Source organism: Garra rufa, chromosome 16 (assembly GCF_049309525.1).
Source record: "Garra rufa chromosome 16, GarRuf1.0, whole genome shotgun sequence".
Classification (NCBI taxonomy): domain Eukaryota; kingdom Metazoa; phylum Chordata; class Actinopteri; order Cypriniformes; family Cyprinidae; genus Garra; species Garra rufa.
Genome location: NC_133376.1, coordinates 26,384,115 through 26,401,101, shown reverse-complemented (window position 1 = coordinate 26,401,101; position 16,987 = coordinate 26,384,115). Strand labels below are relative to the sequence as shown.

General features: G+C 37.7%; 1 protein-coding gene across 1 annotated transcript in view; it reads right to left on the bottom strand.

The window, feature by feature from the left end:
• The window catches only part of drp2 (dystrophin related protein 2), a 127,443-nt gene that overhangs the window by 37,488 nt on the left and 72,968 nt on the right, over positions 1-16,987 (bottom strand). The window contains 5 exon segments of the mRNA XM_073820221.1: positions 1,397-1,471; positions 1,943-2,004; positions 6,982-7,042; positions 8,958-9,036; positions 14,254-14,400. Of these exon segments, the coding sequence (XP_073676322.1) occupies positions 1,397-1,471; positions 1,943-2,004; positions 6,982-7,042; positions 8,958-9,036; positions 14,254-14,400 (424 nt within the window).

Sequence of the window (16,987 nt, the reverse complement as noted above, 5' to 3'; positions counted from 1 at the left end):
TTTAAATGCGGCTTCAAACAATCCCAAATGCAGTCGTAAATGATCCCAGCCAAGGAAGACAGTTAGGGTATGTCTAAAAATTCCCATCTCATTTTTCTCCCTCAACTTCAAAATCGTCCTACATCGCTGTTTTACCGTTTTTGTTAAGGGTGTTTGATCTTCTTTCCATGTTCACTTATACTGGGTCGGTACTTCTGCAGTGATATAGGATGATTTCGAAATAATTTTTGAAATTGAGGGATAATAAGATGGGAGTTTTTCGACATACTCTAACTGTCTGTAACTTGAACCAGAAAAAAATGCAGGCAGGGCAAGACGAGCATTTGAGGTTAAAGAATATATAAATTGTAATAAAAAACAAACAAACATTGTTTCGCTAGATAAGACCCTTCTTCCTCGACTGGGATTGGTTACAACCGCATTTGGGATTGTTTGAAGCTGCATTTAAACTGCATTTTAGAAGTTCAAACTCGGGGCACCATAGAAGTCCACTATATGGAGAAAAATCCTGAAATGTTTTCCTCAAAAAACAATTTCTTTACGACTGAAGAAAGAAAGACATCTTGGAAGACAAGGAGGTGAGTAAATTATCTATACATTTTTGTTCTGAGTAAACTCCTTTTAAATATTCATAATAACAGTAACAGCAAACCAGCATATTAGAATGATTTCTGAAGGGATCATGTGACACTGAAGACTAGAGTAATGATGCTATAAATTTAGCTTTGAAAAAAACTTTTGACTGGTAGTGCATGTGTGTGTTTAAGTAATCGCTGAAAAGAACATTTACTTGATTATTTGATTAAATCAGCTTATCAAAAGAGAAAAAAGGACCAGTTTTATAGAATGAACCATTGGGTTCAAAGCTCTCCACAAAGAAGCCAAACAGATTGACATTCAGGGGTAGCTGTGTGTTCTGAGGAAATAAAATCTTTTGCAGGCAACACATAAATCACAAATATTTCATTGTGTTTTCAGTGCCATATTATTTTTTGAAAGGATCCTGAAAGTGTAAAACCAACCTATATGGACACATTTATATTTATATTATGTGCACAGTGGAGAGGCAGAAGGAAAGAAGGGAACTGCCACTGAGAGAAAGCTCCTGTCTGGACAGTGGCAGATAAACCTCCACCCGCAAAGCGTGTCGCAGGGGGAACAGTGGTTAATTCCTCATGCAGACTTCTTAATTACCTCCCCCGAAGAAGTACAATCACACCAATTATTAGGCTTAATTAAGCTGCATAAAAATCACTGGGCTTTAATGAAAAAGACAGATCAGAGGAGCACAGCAGGACCGGCCCTGTATGTGAAATTCACAAATAATCAATGACTAGCACTCAAAGAGCAGTAGAAGGAATAGGGCAAACCAGTGTGGGTGCTTCTTTTTACATACATCTTAATGCCTTCTGCACATGTCTCAGCTTCATGGCCGTCCGGTATGCAGAGAACTTAATATTGTTCAGGTCCGCTGTAAGAAAACAGCAGGGGAGATGAGAAAAGAAAAAGAGAGAATATCATTCATGAGGAGAGAAAAAAACCCAAAGCTCTGACATAAGCAAATAGACAGACAGGAAGCAATGTGTCACTTCAGTGGGGTTGAGCGGTTTATGCTCATGGCGTGCCAGAGTGTTTAGACAACCTGCGTCATGTCGCATCAGATTAGCACACACAGTGAACGCCCTTTAATCATTATTAATTAGAAGTTGGCAAAGCAATCGTGAGGTTGGCCCAGCTGCCCCGGGTTAACGAGAGAGCTGTCGGCATCTCTGGGGTGGGATGAAATATTAGGTTATAATGAGAGGTCGAGGTAAAGAAATCGAGCTCAGTGTGAGACCATCTTTGAGCTTGCGTCTGGGAAACCACACTACGGTTCCTCAGCGGGAAGTCGACACATAGAAGATATATAAGAGCAGAGTTTAATTGTGTTTAATTGCCTCACCCAGAGCTTGGTATAATTCAGTCATCTTTGGATGGTCCCAGCAGGTTGTCTGAGCCTGATGGCTATAAAAGGGGAAAGAAAATAAGCGAAAGTAAGAGCAGCATAGCGACACCAAAAATAGAAAAACACAGACAGAAGAGGGAGAACCCACGTGAGGGAAACAGGCCTAGTTCACCCCAAAATGAAAATTCTGTCATTATTTACTCATTCTTTCATTATTTATTACCCTCATGCCGCTCTAAACCCATATGACTTTGTTTCTTCTATGCAACGGACGGAACAATTTCCTTCTGCTGCAGCTTTCTGCATATTCAAATTTGGCGAATGGTTACGACGCACACAGGAACAGCTTTTCACCTTTTTTACGACAGAACAAAAACCCATTTTGGATTTGGAGGGGTGAGGGGTGCATAAAGGATGTCTGAATATAAATTCTTAAGTAAACTACCACTTTAAGTACACCATAAGTAAACCATATGGTTTGTAAAGCAGAAAAATCAGGCAATTGGTTAACTTGTGACCTGACCATACAGTGAAAAACTGTTGGTTTAAAGGGATAGTTCACCCAGAAATCTCATTAATTACTCACCCACACGCCGTTCCAAACCCATAAGACCTTCGTTCATCTTCAGAACACAAACTAAGATATTTTTTAATTGAATTAAGAGCTGTTTGACCATGCATAGACAGCAACGGTATTACCACGTTTAAGGCCAAGAAAGATAGAAAGGACATCGTTAAAATACAGTGTATATGAAAAATATTCACAGCACTTTACTTTTTCCACATTTTTTTTATGTTAAAGTGTTATTCCAAAATGAATTAAATTTGTTATTTTCCTCAAAATTCTACAAATAATACCCCATAATGACAAAAAAACATCATGTTTCGACCTATCATCCTTGAGATGTTTCTTTAACTTGATTGGAGTCCACCAGTGGTAAATTCAGTTGACTGGACAAGATTTGGAAAGGCACACACCTGTCATAAGGTCCCACAGTTAATAGTGCATGTCAGAGCACAAACCAAGCCATGAAGTCCAAAGAATTGTCTGTAGACGACCTCCAAGCCCGGATTGTATCGAGGCACAGATTTGGGGAAGGGTACAGAAAGTCCAATGAGCACAGTGGCCTCCATCATCTGTAAATGAAATAAGTTTGGAACCACCAGGACTTTTTCTAGAGCAGGCCGCTAGGCCAAACTGAGCGATCGGGGGAGAAGAGCTTTAGCCAGAGAGGTGACCAAGAACCCGATGGTCACTCTGAAGAAGCTCCAGCGTTTCTCTGTGGAGAGAGGAGAAGCTTCCAGAAGAACAACCATCTCTGCAGCACTCCACCAATCAGGCCTTTATGGTAGAGTGGCCAGACAGAAGGCACTCCTCAGTAAAAGGCACATGACAGTCTGTCTGGAGTTTGCCAAAAGGCAGCTGAAGGACTCTCAGAGTATTGGAAACAAAGATTGAACTCTTTGGCCTTAATGTCAAGCGTCATGTCTGGAGGACACCAGGTACCGCTCATCACCTGGCCAATACCATCCCTACAATGAAGCATGGTGGTGGCAGCATCATGCTGTGGGGAAGTTTTTCAGCAGCAGGAACTGGGAGACTAGTCAAGATCGAAAAAAAGAGGAATTCAACAATGCACAGAGACATCATTGATGAAAACCTGCTCCAGATCTTTCAACTGAATGACGACCCGCAAAAGGAGTGGCTACGGGACAACTATGTGAATGTCCAATTAATAATCTCTGTGCACCGATGCTCATCATCCAATCTGATGGAGCTTGAGAGGTACTGCAAAGAAGAATGGGAGAAACTGCCCAAAAATAGGAGTGCCAAGCTTATAGCATTATACTCAAAAGGCTTGAGGCTGTAATTTGGTGCCAAAGGTGCTTCAACAAAGTATTAAGCAAATACTTACATACATTATTTTTAATAAATTTGCAAAGATTTCAAACAAACTTCTTTCAAGTTGTCATTATGTAGAATTGAGGAAAATAATGAATTTCATCCATTTTGGAATAAGGCAGTAACATAAAGCGTGGAAAAAGTGAAGTGCTGTGAATACTTTCCTGGATGCACTGTAGTCCATCTGACATCAGTGGTTAAACCTTATTTTTATGAAGCTCTGAGAATTGTGTTCTGAAGATGAACAAAGGTCTTATGGGTACGGAACGACATGAGGTTGAGTAATTAATGACAGAATTTTCTTTTTTGAGTGAACTATTCCTTTAACATCACATTATATGTAATTTTACTGTAAAATACAGTCAAATTTGTTTTTGTTTTTTTGTTTTTTGCAAGTAAAAAAACAACAACTACAAATTGCTGTATAATTTACAGTAAAAAATAGTAACTTTGGGTTGATTTCCCTGATGCTGCTTTGTCTTTGTGTGGGCACTGTCTGCTTTATTCTACTGTTCATGTTTTATGGAAAAGCCTCTTATGATGTACTCTAATTCATTATGTGCCTTTTTATTTTACCACCTGCATTAATAAAGTGCTTATCAGTACATTTTACGGTAAAAGGCTTTTGATAATTCAAGTAGATTTAGTTTGAGTAGATTGGTATTTTAACATTATATCACTTAATTTAATATATGGTTATAAGTTGTAAAATATATAGGCACCAATATGCCCTCATGTAAATCTGAAACACTGCCTCAGTATAGAGAGAGAGAGAGAGAGAGAGAGAGAGAGAGAGAGAGAGAGAGAGAGAGAGAGAGAGAGAGAGAGAGAGAGAGAGAGAGAGAGAGAGAGAGAGAGAGAGAGAGAGAGAGTACTCACAATCACAGTGATCTTGAACAAAGATCTCAGAGCCATTAAGTGCTTATATCTACAAGGGCTGTCTTGATGACATTCAAAGAAAAGCTCATGGCCACATAGCTTGAATTCAAAACTGAGATGTACAGGCATGTACTGTAAGAGCATCTTCACAAAGACGATTCATGTATGCTGCATTCTTTACAACAACCTGCCTTCCTCTACAGCACCAGCAGCCATTAAAAAACTATTAGTGGATAAATCATAACAAATAAATAAGTGAAAGGGTCATCTCTGAAAAGGACAGTTTTCCAGCTGTTCACTCACACATCATTACCTGCGCTATCATTTGCATTGACTGGTCAATGATATGTAAACCATCAACTGCATAATTTTCATCCTGTGGTTTAACTATCAAGACATAATTTCCCAAGACTTGGCACTTTGTGGCATTTAAAACATTAATAAATACTATAATGTTTTATAAATAATACTATAATTTATATACTTTTACTGTTTTTTTATACAGTTGATGTCAAAAGTTTACACCCCCCCCCCCCTCCAAGTTCAGAATATGCAAAATGTTAACTATTTTACCAAAAAGAGAAGGATGATACAAAATGCATATTATTGTTTATTTAGTACTGACCTGAATAAGATATTTCACATAAAAGACATTTACATATAGTCCACAAGTGAAAATAACAGTTGAATTTATAAAAACTAACCGGTTCAAAAGTTTACATCCTCTTGATTCTTAATACTGTGTTGTTACCTGAATGATCCACAGCTGTGGGGTTTTTTTTGTGATAGGTGTTTATAAGTCCCTTGTTTGTAATGAAGAGTCAAACTGCCTGCCGTCTTTCAGAAAAATCCTTCAGGTTCCACAAAAAAAAAAAAAAAAAAAAAACATTTTTGTGTATTTGAAACCTTTTCAACACAATGACTGTATGATTTTGAGATCCATCTTTTCACACTGAGGACAACTAAGGGACTCATATGCAACTATTACAGAAGGTTCTAACGCTCACTGATGCTCCAGAAGGAAAAACGATGCATTAAAACTTCGACTCACAAGGGTGAAAACTTTTGAACAGAATGAAGATATGGAGATTTTTCTTATTTTGCCTAAATATCATATATTTTTCATTTAGTACTGCCCTTCAGAGGCTACATAAGATAGTTACTTGTTTCCCAGAAGACAAAATAAGTTACATTTACCCTGATCTTCAAATTCAAAACGTTTTCACCCCCAGGCTCTTAATGCATGTTTTTTCCTTCTGAAGCATCAATAAGCATTTGAACCTTCTGTAATAGGGTTCCCTCCCTCCTAGTCCCTCAGCTGTCCTCACTGTGAAAAGATGGATCTTAAAATCATACAGTCATTGTTGGAAAGGGTTCAAATACACAAAAAGTGAAGGATTTTTCTGAAGAACAGCAGGCAGTTTAACTGTTCAGGACAAACAAGGGACTCATGAACAACTATCACTAAACAAAAAAACACAGCTGTTGATTATTCAGGTAAGAACACAGCATTAAGAATCAAGGGGATGTAAACTTTTGAACGGGGTATTTTTTTATAAATTCAACTATTATTTTCTCTTGTTTATATATGGATATATCTTTTATGTGAAATATCTTATTCAGGTCACTGCTAAATAAACAATAAATAAACAATAACCTCCCTCTTATTTTGGTAAAATAATTTGTTATAATTTGTTATGTATTTGTGTCATTTCCATAATTTTTTATATATTTATATATATATATATATATATATATATATATATATATTTTTTTTTTTTTCAGTTTTAGTAATTTTAGTACTTTAACTTATTGCTGTTTATTGCAGCTAGCTGCCAAGGCAACATTCATAATTTAAGTAAGTTTAAGCTTTTTTAATATTTATATGTTATTACACTTTATTTCAATTACCAAAAGCTTCACAGTTCCAGGAATTCTAACAGAAATCTTTTAAAGAATTACAGGCTCTCGACTGAGGATGCCAACCTTCGCACTCCTCACACAACACAGACTCTGTTGTGACATCTATGAACTCAAATCACTAAAAAACGCACAAGGCCGCATGACAAAATAAACGCCACAGTTGAAATGTTGTTTTCTTTTTAGATCACAGTGCAATAATCTTCTGCACCAGGGATCAGTAATTGAGTTTGCTCTCTATACCTGATAATCTGACATGCCCATCCCACAGTTTTACACTGTCTCTCTCGTTTCTGACACTCATAGACTTCTGATTTTTTACGGCTGGACTTACTTGATGTAGTATGGCACTTTGTTGGGGGATATGGCACGTTCCCAAGGAATCTGCACTGAGCCTGGAGTGACAAAGAAAGAAAGAGGGCAATATCAATCAGACAGACATGTCGAGCATGAAAAGCTATTCTGAAAATCTCAAACGGCACCACTCAAGGTCCTTCAAGCATACTGCTTCCACACGAAGAGGCTATTAAACAACAGCACCTCAAAAGTGTTCAGAATGGTAGAAAGCCTTGCAAACCTCTTTATACAGAACCCCTAAGGTCAAACGCTGCTGTGCTATGAGATACAAATGGTGAAAACTGAGAACTATATTGAACTGAGGTCATTCTTGGGTCTGTTTAGGGGGCTTCAGCACTCCTGTCTTCTTTATTAGCTGCTTTTACAATCTGAGACGAATTAGGTGTCAGCATCTTTTAAATACTCGGTTTATGTAACATTACATTAGGTATTATCTATCCCTCTAGTCAGTGATGGACTAAGGGTTAAGCGAGAGGACTTCGCCAAGAGGAACTTTCATAAGTACACTATACTTTTTTATTTATCTATCATAACTTACTCTTTGTTCCATTGAAATCACAAAATAGTGCCACAAAATATATAATAATTATTGAGCTACTAACAAACAGGTGCAATTTTTAATAGATTTCGCTTATTAAAAAATTATTGGCAGTAGAGCAAGATTTAATTTTGCTAAAAAAAACAATATTCCTCCTAACAGGCTAACTAAACAAACGTTTTAAACAATGCACTCTGTTTTTGTTTTTGCTAACTTTTATCTGATTCTTATAAACCAATTTCAGTGTCTGCAAACACTGATGATGTTTTTGTGAATTGGCACAAGCTGCTTTTGGCCCAGAGACATCGCATTAGGCAACTTCAAACCGAACTATGATTGGCCCAGAGCAGACGTCTTACTTCAGTGTGTTTTAAATACGTACATGCTGATACCAGAAATCTTGTTCTGCTTTCACATAGAGCACATAACTGGTAATTTAATGCCAAGTTCTGTCATTAAACTCTAGATGGCACAGATGTTGGATCCTTACTGCAAACTGATGATAGTCACAGTGATATTGGCAAAGGCTGATTGGTTCATGTTGCATATGCAGGCAATGAGCTTGCTGCTTTACATTAAATGGCTGGTTAGCAATCACTATAGCATTTTGCAGCACACTTTCAGAGTTCCTGTATAGATCAGCTAGGGATTATTATATATGCTATTTGTGCAGCAGCAGTATGTCTTATATACTCAAGGTGCCATACCAACGTAAGTATTGGCAGTAGCAAGTTCCTGTACTTGCTTTTCAGCAGCAGCAATTATCTACAACAAGAGCAATAACCAACAGCAGCAGCAATTCGGCAGCAAAGCAGATCTACTCTGACAAGACCAAATAAATTGTCATATCCATAGAGAGCTGTCATGGTAGAACTTGTAATGTTACAACTTCTCATACCAGTAAATTGCCAGAATAAATGTATCAGTATTTTTGAAAAGGTCCTGTTCACACATGATCTCCTAATGCTAATTAGATGGTAATTTACCAGTAAAGACTGTATGTGTGAAAGCAGCTTATAAAAATATGGTCTTGGAATGATTCGAGAACCTTGAATCTGTCTTGAGTAGGCCTACTACAACACTTCTTGGAATGTCACTTGAAACTGCCATTCCCTGTGTCCTCATTTAGCGTTGCAATTTAGCACTGATTTGTAGTGATTTAGAGAGCCAGAAAAGTTTGGACAACTTCTAAATGAGGCTAACTGTGTAGCAGGCGCTGCCTTTGTCCTCCAATGTTAGACCGGGCAGTGAGTGACAGCGAGAATGAATAAAGTCACAGCCCACTCTGCCCACTTAAACACAGTCCTGCCAACCCCTCTCCGCTAAGCTCCATCAGCCCATCCCCCTCTCTCTGTGCTCAGCATCACACACTCCAGGAGAAGACTCTACAGCTTCAAATGAGTTAACACACTTACTGGAAAGGAAGTGCTGTGATCCGGGGCCAAAATCTCTGTGGGCATCTTGCAACTGTTTCAGACGTTCTTCAATAGACCCCTTGAGTGGAAAAAGAGAAACAGTCAGACTCAGATATAAATCACTATACACAGTAAATCAAAGTTCTGTGATGTTGTAATGGAATAGTTCACCCAAAGAAAGTGAATATCTCTTGGGTTTGTAACACCAAGTGACAATGTTCATTTTTGGGTCTTGCTACAAATCCACCAGTGTACCAATCTGCTGCCCCCATTCAGCTTTTGAAGAATAAAGGTTAGAAATACAATACATACTGATGAACAGTGACTGAGATAAACATTTAGAAAAGTCTGTGTGTGGTAATGAGAAAAGCGTTGAGGGTGTTGCACAGGAAGTTTGCCAAGTGTAATCCACGTCTGTCATTGTTGCCACCAGCCAGACATCTCTGGGAACGGTGGACTACCTAATGCTGAGTTATTTACAATGTAAATCATTCAGAAGATGTCAAAACACTGACATATACAAAGGCTAACAAATCCACTCAAGCAAGAAGCATTTTCTTCCCCTTACTCTTATCCTCTCTGTATTCTCTCCGTTTCTGTGAGCCATTTCAAGGACAAACAACACTGCTGGCGTAATACTGCCCTGTGTATAAACAGACATCTCTGTTAATCAATGTAGCTATTGTGCAACTAATTGCCTTGTTAGATAAACATCAGTTGTGTCAATTTAACAAGTTCATTTAGCACAATCACCTATTAAAAAAATACAATATCCTTCAAATGTTTGGGGTTTTGTAAATTTTGTAAATAGAACTTTTTTGTAAATCAGCATATTAGAATGATTTCTTAAGGATTATGTGACACTGAAAACTGAAGTAATGGCTGCTGAAAATTACATTCTTAAAAAAAAAAGTATTTTTGATAAGATAAATGCAAATAAGAAAAACCTTAAATCTTAAAAAAGTCTTTAAATGCATTCATCGGGGGTCTTATTACAGCAAATATACCATTATTTGAATTTGATTAATTAATAAGGATATCATATAATTAATTTGAATACTTGTATGTAAACTTTCGACTTTTGTGAACTTTTGTTTGTATGAAAATAAAAAGTTTACATACACTTGAGTCTTAATACTGTGTTTTTTTTTCTTTAGTGATAGATGTTCACAAGTGCCGTGTTTGTCCTGAACAGTTATGGTGCGTTCACACCGCACACTTTGTCTGCGTCAGGCAACGCTACCAACGCATCTAGTTTGACGCATGGACGTTGAAGCTTGCAACGCTTGCTTTTTGGTGCGTTCACGCCGCACACGTCAGGCAACGCTCTCAACGCATCTAGTTTGCACACTTCCCCTGAATAAACCATGGCAAACTAGTAGGGACTGGACATTTTGGAATCTTCTCATGACCATGTTTCGCTAGCTAACGAAATGGGAAATAATTACGTTGAGAAAAGATTTGATAACTTAGCCGACATCCCGATCTCTTCAGCGATCTTCATCCAAGCAAGTTCTTTTACATTCCTGTCTTTATACAACAACAAGGACGGATCGTACAATTCTCTGCGATTGCAGACGGCTACAATGAGCAATATATATATATACATATATATATATATTGAAAATGACTTTTTTTCGTCGCTACAGTGAGACGCTCTGATTGGTTGATGCACTGCGTCAAGTGCGTCAAGTCCGTCGAAACTTCAGCTAGCTGAACTTCTGCGTTGCTTGCGTTTGCTGCGTTGATGCTTGAAACGCAGGTAACGCTTGAAAAGTTGACGGATCCAACGCACACAACGCACCGCAGAGCCTCCTTACATGTAATCTTGCCGCAACTGACGCTTGACGTTTGGGGCGGTGTGAACGCAGCATTAAACTGCCTGCTGTTCTTTAGAAAAATCCTTCAGGTCCCATGAATACTTTGGTTTTTCAGCATTTTTGTGTATTTGAAAGCTTTCTAACAATGGCCGTATGATTTTGAGATCGATCCTTTTAAACTGAACAACTTAGGGACTCATATGCAACTACTACAGAAGGTTCAAACGAGCTGTTTATTGGGCGCTACGAATGTCTATCAAATGCGGTTTAATGCCAAAAGTTGCTCTTTTTCAAAATAAACTTGCGTTCTAAACTACTTAGAACACCATCTAAGGCTGCATCGAAAGATAACTTCGCGTCGGCTGCCATGCTGGATCCATAGTTATAAACAAACTGCTTCATTGAGTCTCATAGAAGGAGTCATCGTCTTGCTGCTCCCTCGCCATTTGTGATTGGTTCCCTATCTGAGGTGAAAATTTGGTTCATGGGCTGTATCCGAAATCGCCCCCTATACCCTATTCCCTACATTAGTCCACTCATACAGTTCACTTGAAGGAGTAAATGAAAACGAGTGAGTGAATTCGGACACTAAGTGCACCAGAAGGACTGCTGTTTTTGCAGTTTGTTTGCGGTTTAATAATCATTTAAAATGGGCAGTTCCAGTAGTAAGATTAAAGGATTTATATTGAACTCTGTCATGGAAATTATGTATAAACCCTAGTTAAACAATTTAATTATATATTTACAACCAACTTGTATCTGTTGTACGCTGTATTACGGCGTGGATGAGCGCGTTGTAAAATGAAGGGATGATTCAGCTGCGGCGCCATCTTCTGGTGAGACGCGGATCGGGAATTTAATCGGCGCGCGACTCTCACAGTGAATTATGGGTTATCTCTAGCTTTTGAGTGTACATTGGTTGTACACTCGTTTTTGCGGTGCATTGTGGGATTGAATGAGTGCACTCGATATCATCCACTATGGTTTCGAACACCACTTAAAATGGCTGTCCCTTCAAATAGTGCCCTATTTGAGGGTATAGGGGGCGGTTTCGGATACAGCCATGGACTCCAGGCTGCCTAGCATGCCTTCATATCTGTTCAAAGGTTTACACCCCTGGCTTTTAATAAAAACCTTTTTCCTTTAGAGCCGGGGTTGTCAACTGGCGGACCGTGGTCCGGATCCGGACCGCAAGATGCGTCCATGCGGACCGTGAAAGCTTTTGACATAATAAAAAAAAAAAAATGCCAAACGCTATTTCTAATAAATACATTTATATCAAGCACACTAGGGTCAGCGTTTGGGTGCAATCTTCCGTGCAGTGAGGAGAGCAGAGATCGGCAGACAGATGTAGCTTTCAGTGAGTGAAAAACGTTGATGGAAAACGGATTATGTTGGGGTTACGTCGCAAAATATTGTAAATATATCTTTTTATACTGTATTTTTATACATATTTATATTTTAAACCACGACGGTGAGCCAATGGATATCACACAAGCAACGTGAAAACCGCATGTTAAAGTAAAAGTAAAAACAGCGCTTTCAGCATCTGATGTGCACATTCTCTAAGAGACAATGACAGACGAATATACTTCATATGCTGATATTAATTTACTTCCCTAATATTTCTCTTGTGCAAAATAAAAAGAAATATATTTTGTGTAGGCTAAGGGTTGTTTTTGAAAGTCGGTTCTTCAAAATAAAGCTCTTAATTTTTATTGATGACTGTAGTGTTATTAGGGGTTAAGAAAGTCTTAATTATGATTTCAGGTGGTCTTAAATGTGGGGACTGAAAGGCAAGAATTGCGATGAAACTATAAGGTTATCCATTGAATAAATATGAGCGCTGCGCGTTTCAAAGTCAGCTGCGGCGCTGCTTTGTGTTTATTCTGATAGCGCCTCCTGCTGGAAGAGAATGATCTGACATTTTTAATCAGCTCTTACGTCTGCTGTTGTCAAAAAGACCAATGTAAACAAATCAGTCCATGGTTTTAAGCACCAAACACGTAGAGTTGTAAATGTTATCTGATGGATCGACAAGATCATGTGTTATACAAATTTAAACAATTAAGGCAATAAAATATATGTTAATTAATATAATACTTGATTGACAATAATTGTTTAAATTAATATAAGAATTGATACTTTTGACTCTTGAAGGCTGGAATGTGAATTTTATAATTTAAGAAATCTTTTTGGTTTTGTGAAACCTGCATCTCAATTGTAAATCATGCTTTTACAGTCATTTTAATAATTTATTTATTTATTAATTTAATTTTGTTCGGGTCTTTAAAAAGGTATTTAAATGTCTAGAATTTAAGATAAAATATGCTGCAGATACCCTGGTCTCGCAAAAAAACATAAATAGTTTTTTATATATAATTGTCCGGACCTCGGCTGGTGCGCAGGGTTCATTACCGGACCTCGAGCCGTTTTAGTTGAAGACCCCTGCTTTAGAGCATCAGTGAGCTTTTAACATTTTGTAATAGTTGCTTATGAGTCCCTCAGTTGTCCTCAGTGTGAAAAGATGAATCTCAAAATCATACAGCCATTGTTGGAAAGGGCTCAAACACACAAAAATGGTGGGACCTGAAAAACAGCAGGCAGTTTAATTGTTCAGGACAAACAAAGGACTCATGAACTATCACTAAACAAAAAAAAACACAGCTGTGGATCATTCAGGTAACAACACAGTATTAAGATTCAAGTGTATGTAAACTTTTGAACAGGGTCATTTTTATAAATTCTATATGTAAACGTCTTTTATGTGAAATATTTTATTCAGGTCAGGACAAAATAAAAAAATAACATGCTTTTTGTATGACCCCTCTTATTTTGGTAAAATAATTAACATTTTGCAGATTCTGCAAAGTGTATGTAAACTTTTCCCTAGAAGATAAAAAATTTGAGCCTTTAAATCCAATAATTCATCAACACAGCATTTCTCATGACATTCTTACTACAAAGACGAAGAGAAATGTTCACGCACACTTGTGCTGTTGTCTTCTGTCACATAAGGTCACACACAAAAGCAGATATGCATTTCACAGTCATTTTTCGATAACTGGATTTCCACACTCCCCCCTACTTAAGTGTACTTCTCATTCTTCCTGCATCTCTTTCTAGCTCTCTTAAACTCATCTCACACATAAAACAACCAGATGCAATCGAAACACTCAATTTCATTTTACATCTTCTTTTTTCTCATCGGAAAGGCCTTTGTTTTCCCATGAGCATGTAGACAAAAGGCACTCCCCGTGACCGATGATAATGGAGCCATCATGGTTCTCAGCCAGGCAGGACCAGCATATTATATTCCATCTCCTAAGCTCCATTTTTCATAGTGTATATGCACTAACTTAGCTGGCTAGAGCCATTACTGGCAATGGTGACCGCTGTACTGCATGATCTCTATAGGGGTCCATTAGTGATGGCGGGAAGGTAAGGATGAGATAAGGATAGTGTGAATTCACTACCTGCAGAAGTTTCCATCTGTTGTTGAGGTGCTCCAGAGCTCTGGCGTTCTCCATGGACAAGTGCACATCAGATATGGCCAGCTGGTGGGCCAAGTCATTTATGTGCTTCATTCCTTCCTTCACCTGGGTCAGCTCTTCTTTAAACAGCTACAACAGAAAGCAAAAAAGAGGTGGATGAGTAAAACCACACAATCTTTTCGCTTAAATATAAAAAAAGAAAACTTTCCATCTGATTTCTGGGTGCACTGTGCATTATGTTGCCAACCTAGTCTCATGACAAAAATGTATCTGTGTGAACTTTTTCACGAGATGCGAAATACATACCAATAGCACATACAGTATCACTGCAGTTTCCAACAGAAATGAACACTAGAGGCGGTAAAACAGCAAGCACTTGTAATCTTTTTCGTACACAGTTATGATTACAGCTCCATGTGTTTCGCTTTCCAGACGTAACAAGCTTGGACTTAGGATGCAGAATGCTTGGGTACGAATCTCGTGAGAAAAATGACTCAGGATGAAAGAGCTGAAAGATGAGAGATCAAAAAACAAGCTAAAACGGCATGTGTACAATTGTGTTTTTACGTCACATTCGCTTTTCATACTATCGGGTAGGTTTAGGTGTAGTTCAGATGGTACGTTATTTTAAAACGTCACAGAGCATTAGAGTTATAGCACCACTCAGCTGACATTTTAAGTCAAAACTGCAGTAACGCGTACAAAACCAACGTCACATAAAACGTACCATATGTAGGTTCATCTGTTTCTTGTATCACTACTCAGTGGACTTATTGGTACGTATTTTGCGTCTCGCAAAACAGTTCCCACAGGTACGTTTTCGCCATGAGACCAGGTTAAGTATGTTACATTTATTGAGTGTTACAATTATGCCCGCTCTGATTTAAAGCAATAAAAGCCCTGATATTAACAGGCTGGCCGTAGGGTGGATATTTTTAATATTTAAAGTGATCTTTTTACCTATTCACAGCCTACACTTGTCCATTTTCATTTCATTTGCCACCACTGCTCGCTTTCTTTCCACACACTTACATTGAGGTGCCACACTGGGCATAAGTGCAAGAGAGACCCAATCTGTCGATGGCAGAGAGTGAAACTGCACTAAATGTGTGTGTGTGTGTGTGTGTGTGTGTGTGTGTGTGTGTGTGTGTGTGTGTGTGTGTGTGTGTGTGTGTGTGTGTGTGTGTGTGTGTGTGTGTGTGTGTGTGTGTGTGTGTGTGTGTGTGTAAATGTGAAAAAACTCAATGTGTGTCATTGCAAACTGGTGGCAAGAGAATATTAGAAATGATTTTGTAAGTGAAAAGTTTAACTGAAACACAGTTACATTTTAAAGTTGGGTTTGGCACGACAAGGCTGCATTTATTTGATCAAAAATAAAGTAAAAACAGTAATATTGTGAAATATTATTACAATGTAATTACAATTGTTTTAAAATACAATTTATTATTGTAATGCAAAACTGATTTTTTTAGCAGCCATTATTTCAGGCTTCAGTCTCACATGATCCTAATATTCATTCTAATATGAAGAATTGATACTCAAGAAACATTTCAATGTTGAAAACAGGATTCAGGATTCTTTGATGAAAAGAAAGTTAAACTTTTAAATACAAATGTCTTTACTGTCACCTTTGATCGATTGAATGCATCCTTGCTGAATAAAGAGATTCAGTGCTTTAAAAAAAGTACAGTTGCAATTAAAATTATTCAAACCCCCAAGGACTGCAGTACTTTACAAATACAAGCTTTTCTGAAGATCCAGGACTTTATTAAAAATGCATCTACAACAGTTTACTGACATATTAAAAGTGATAATGTCAATATATAATGTAATGTTTTGAGTTATAGGATTTTTTCATAATGCAACTATGTCACAATTATTCAACGCCTATTCAACATTGCTGTTTTAAATCACTTATTGTTATGGTAGGGAACAAAATTGTCTTAAAACACTGTTAAGCCTTTAGAAACTCTATTTAAAAAAACTAAATTAGCTTGGGGTGTCACACATACATACATTTAGCCCATGCATGTACTGAAGTTGAGTAAATAATATGGTGAAGTCAACAGAGATCTCACAAAAGCTATAGAGAAGAAATTGTTTTATTATATTAGAAAGTCTAAGGCTACATGAAAGTTTCTAAGACATTAACCCACAGTTTCAAAGATGAGGCTTAAACCTAGTCCCAGACTAAAATGTAAATCTGAGCTGTTTCAACTGAAACAAACTTGCACATATTTATCTTAAAACATGCCAGTGCCTTTGTTTTATCTTAAGATGCACACCAGTAATGTTTTTTCTAAGGCACGTTTATAAAATTACTTAAATGTCCTAATTGGCCTATGGCCTAATCCTGACGTAGTCTAAGCCCTGTCTGTGAAACCAGGCCTAAAATATCCCACAGCTGGCAACCTTATTCTTTAGTTTAAAGTGTGTTGTACCAGAAAACCTTTGAGGGTGTTAAACAAAAACGGCAAAAAAAAAAAAAGTTTAATCAGAGCAACTGAGAAAAACCTGCAATGAGCCAAAGACTTGCAAGACGACCTGACGAAAGGAGGAACAACAATTCAATGCAGAGTATAAGATGACCATAAGACAAGTATGGCCTTCATGTTGAAGCATCTTGCAGAATACCACTCTTGACCAAGAAGAACAAAAAGTCTGACTTGAACATACTAAATTTAGTTTTTATAGTCCTGTGGAGTTCTGGAAGAAT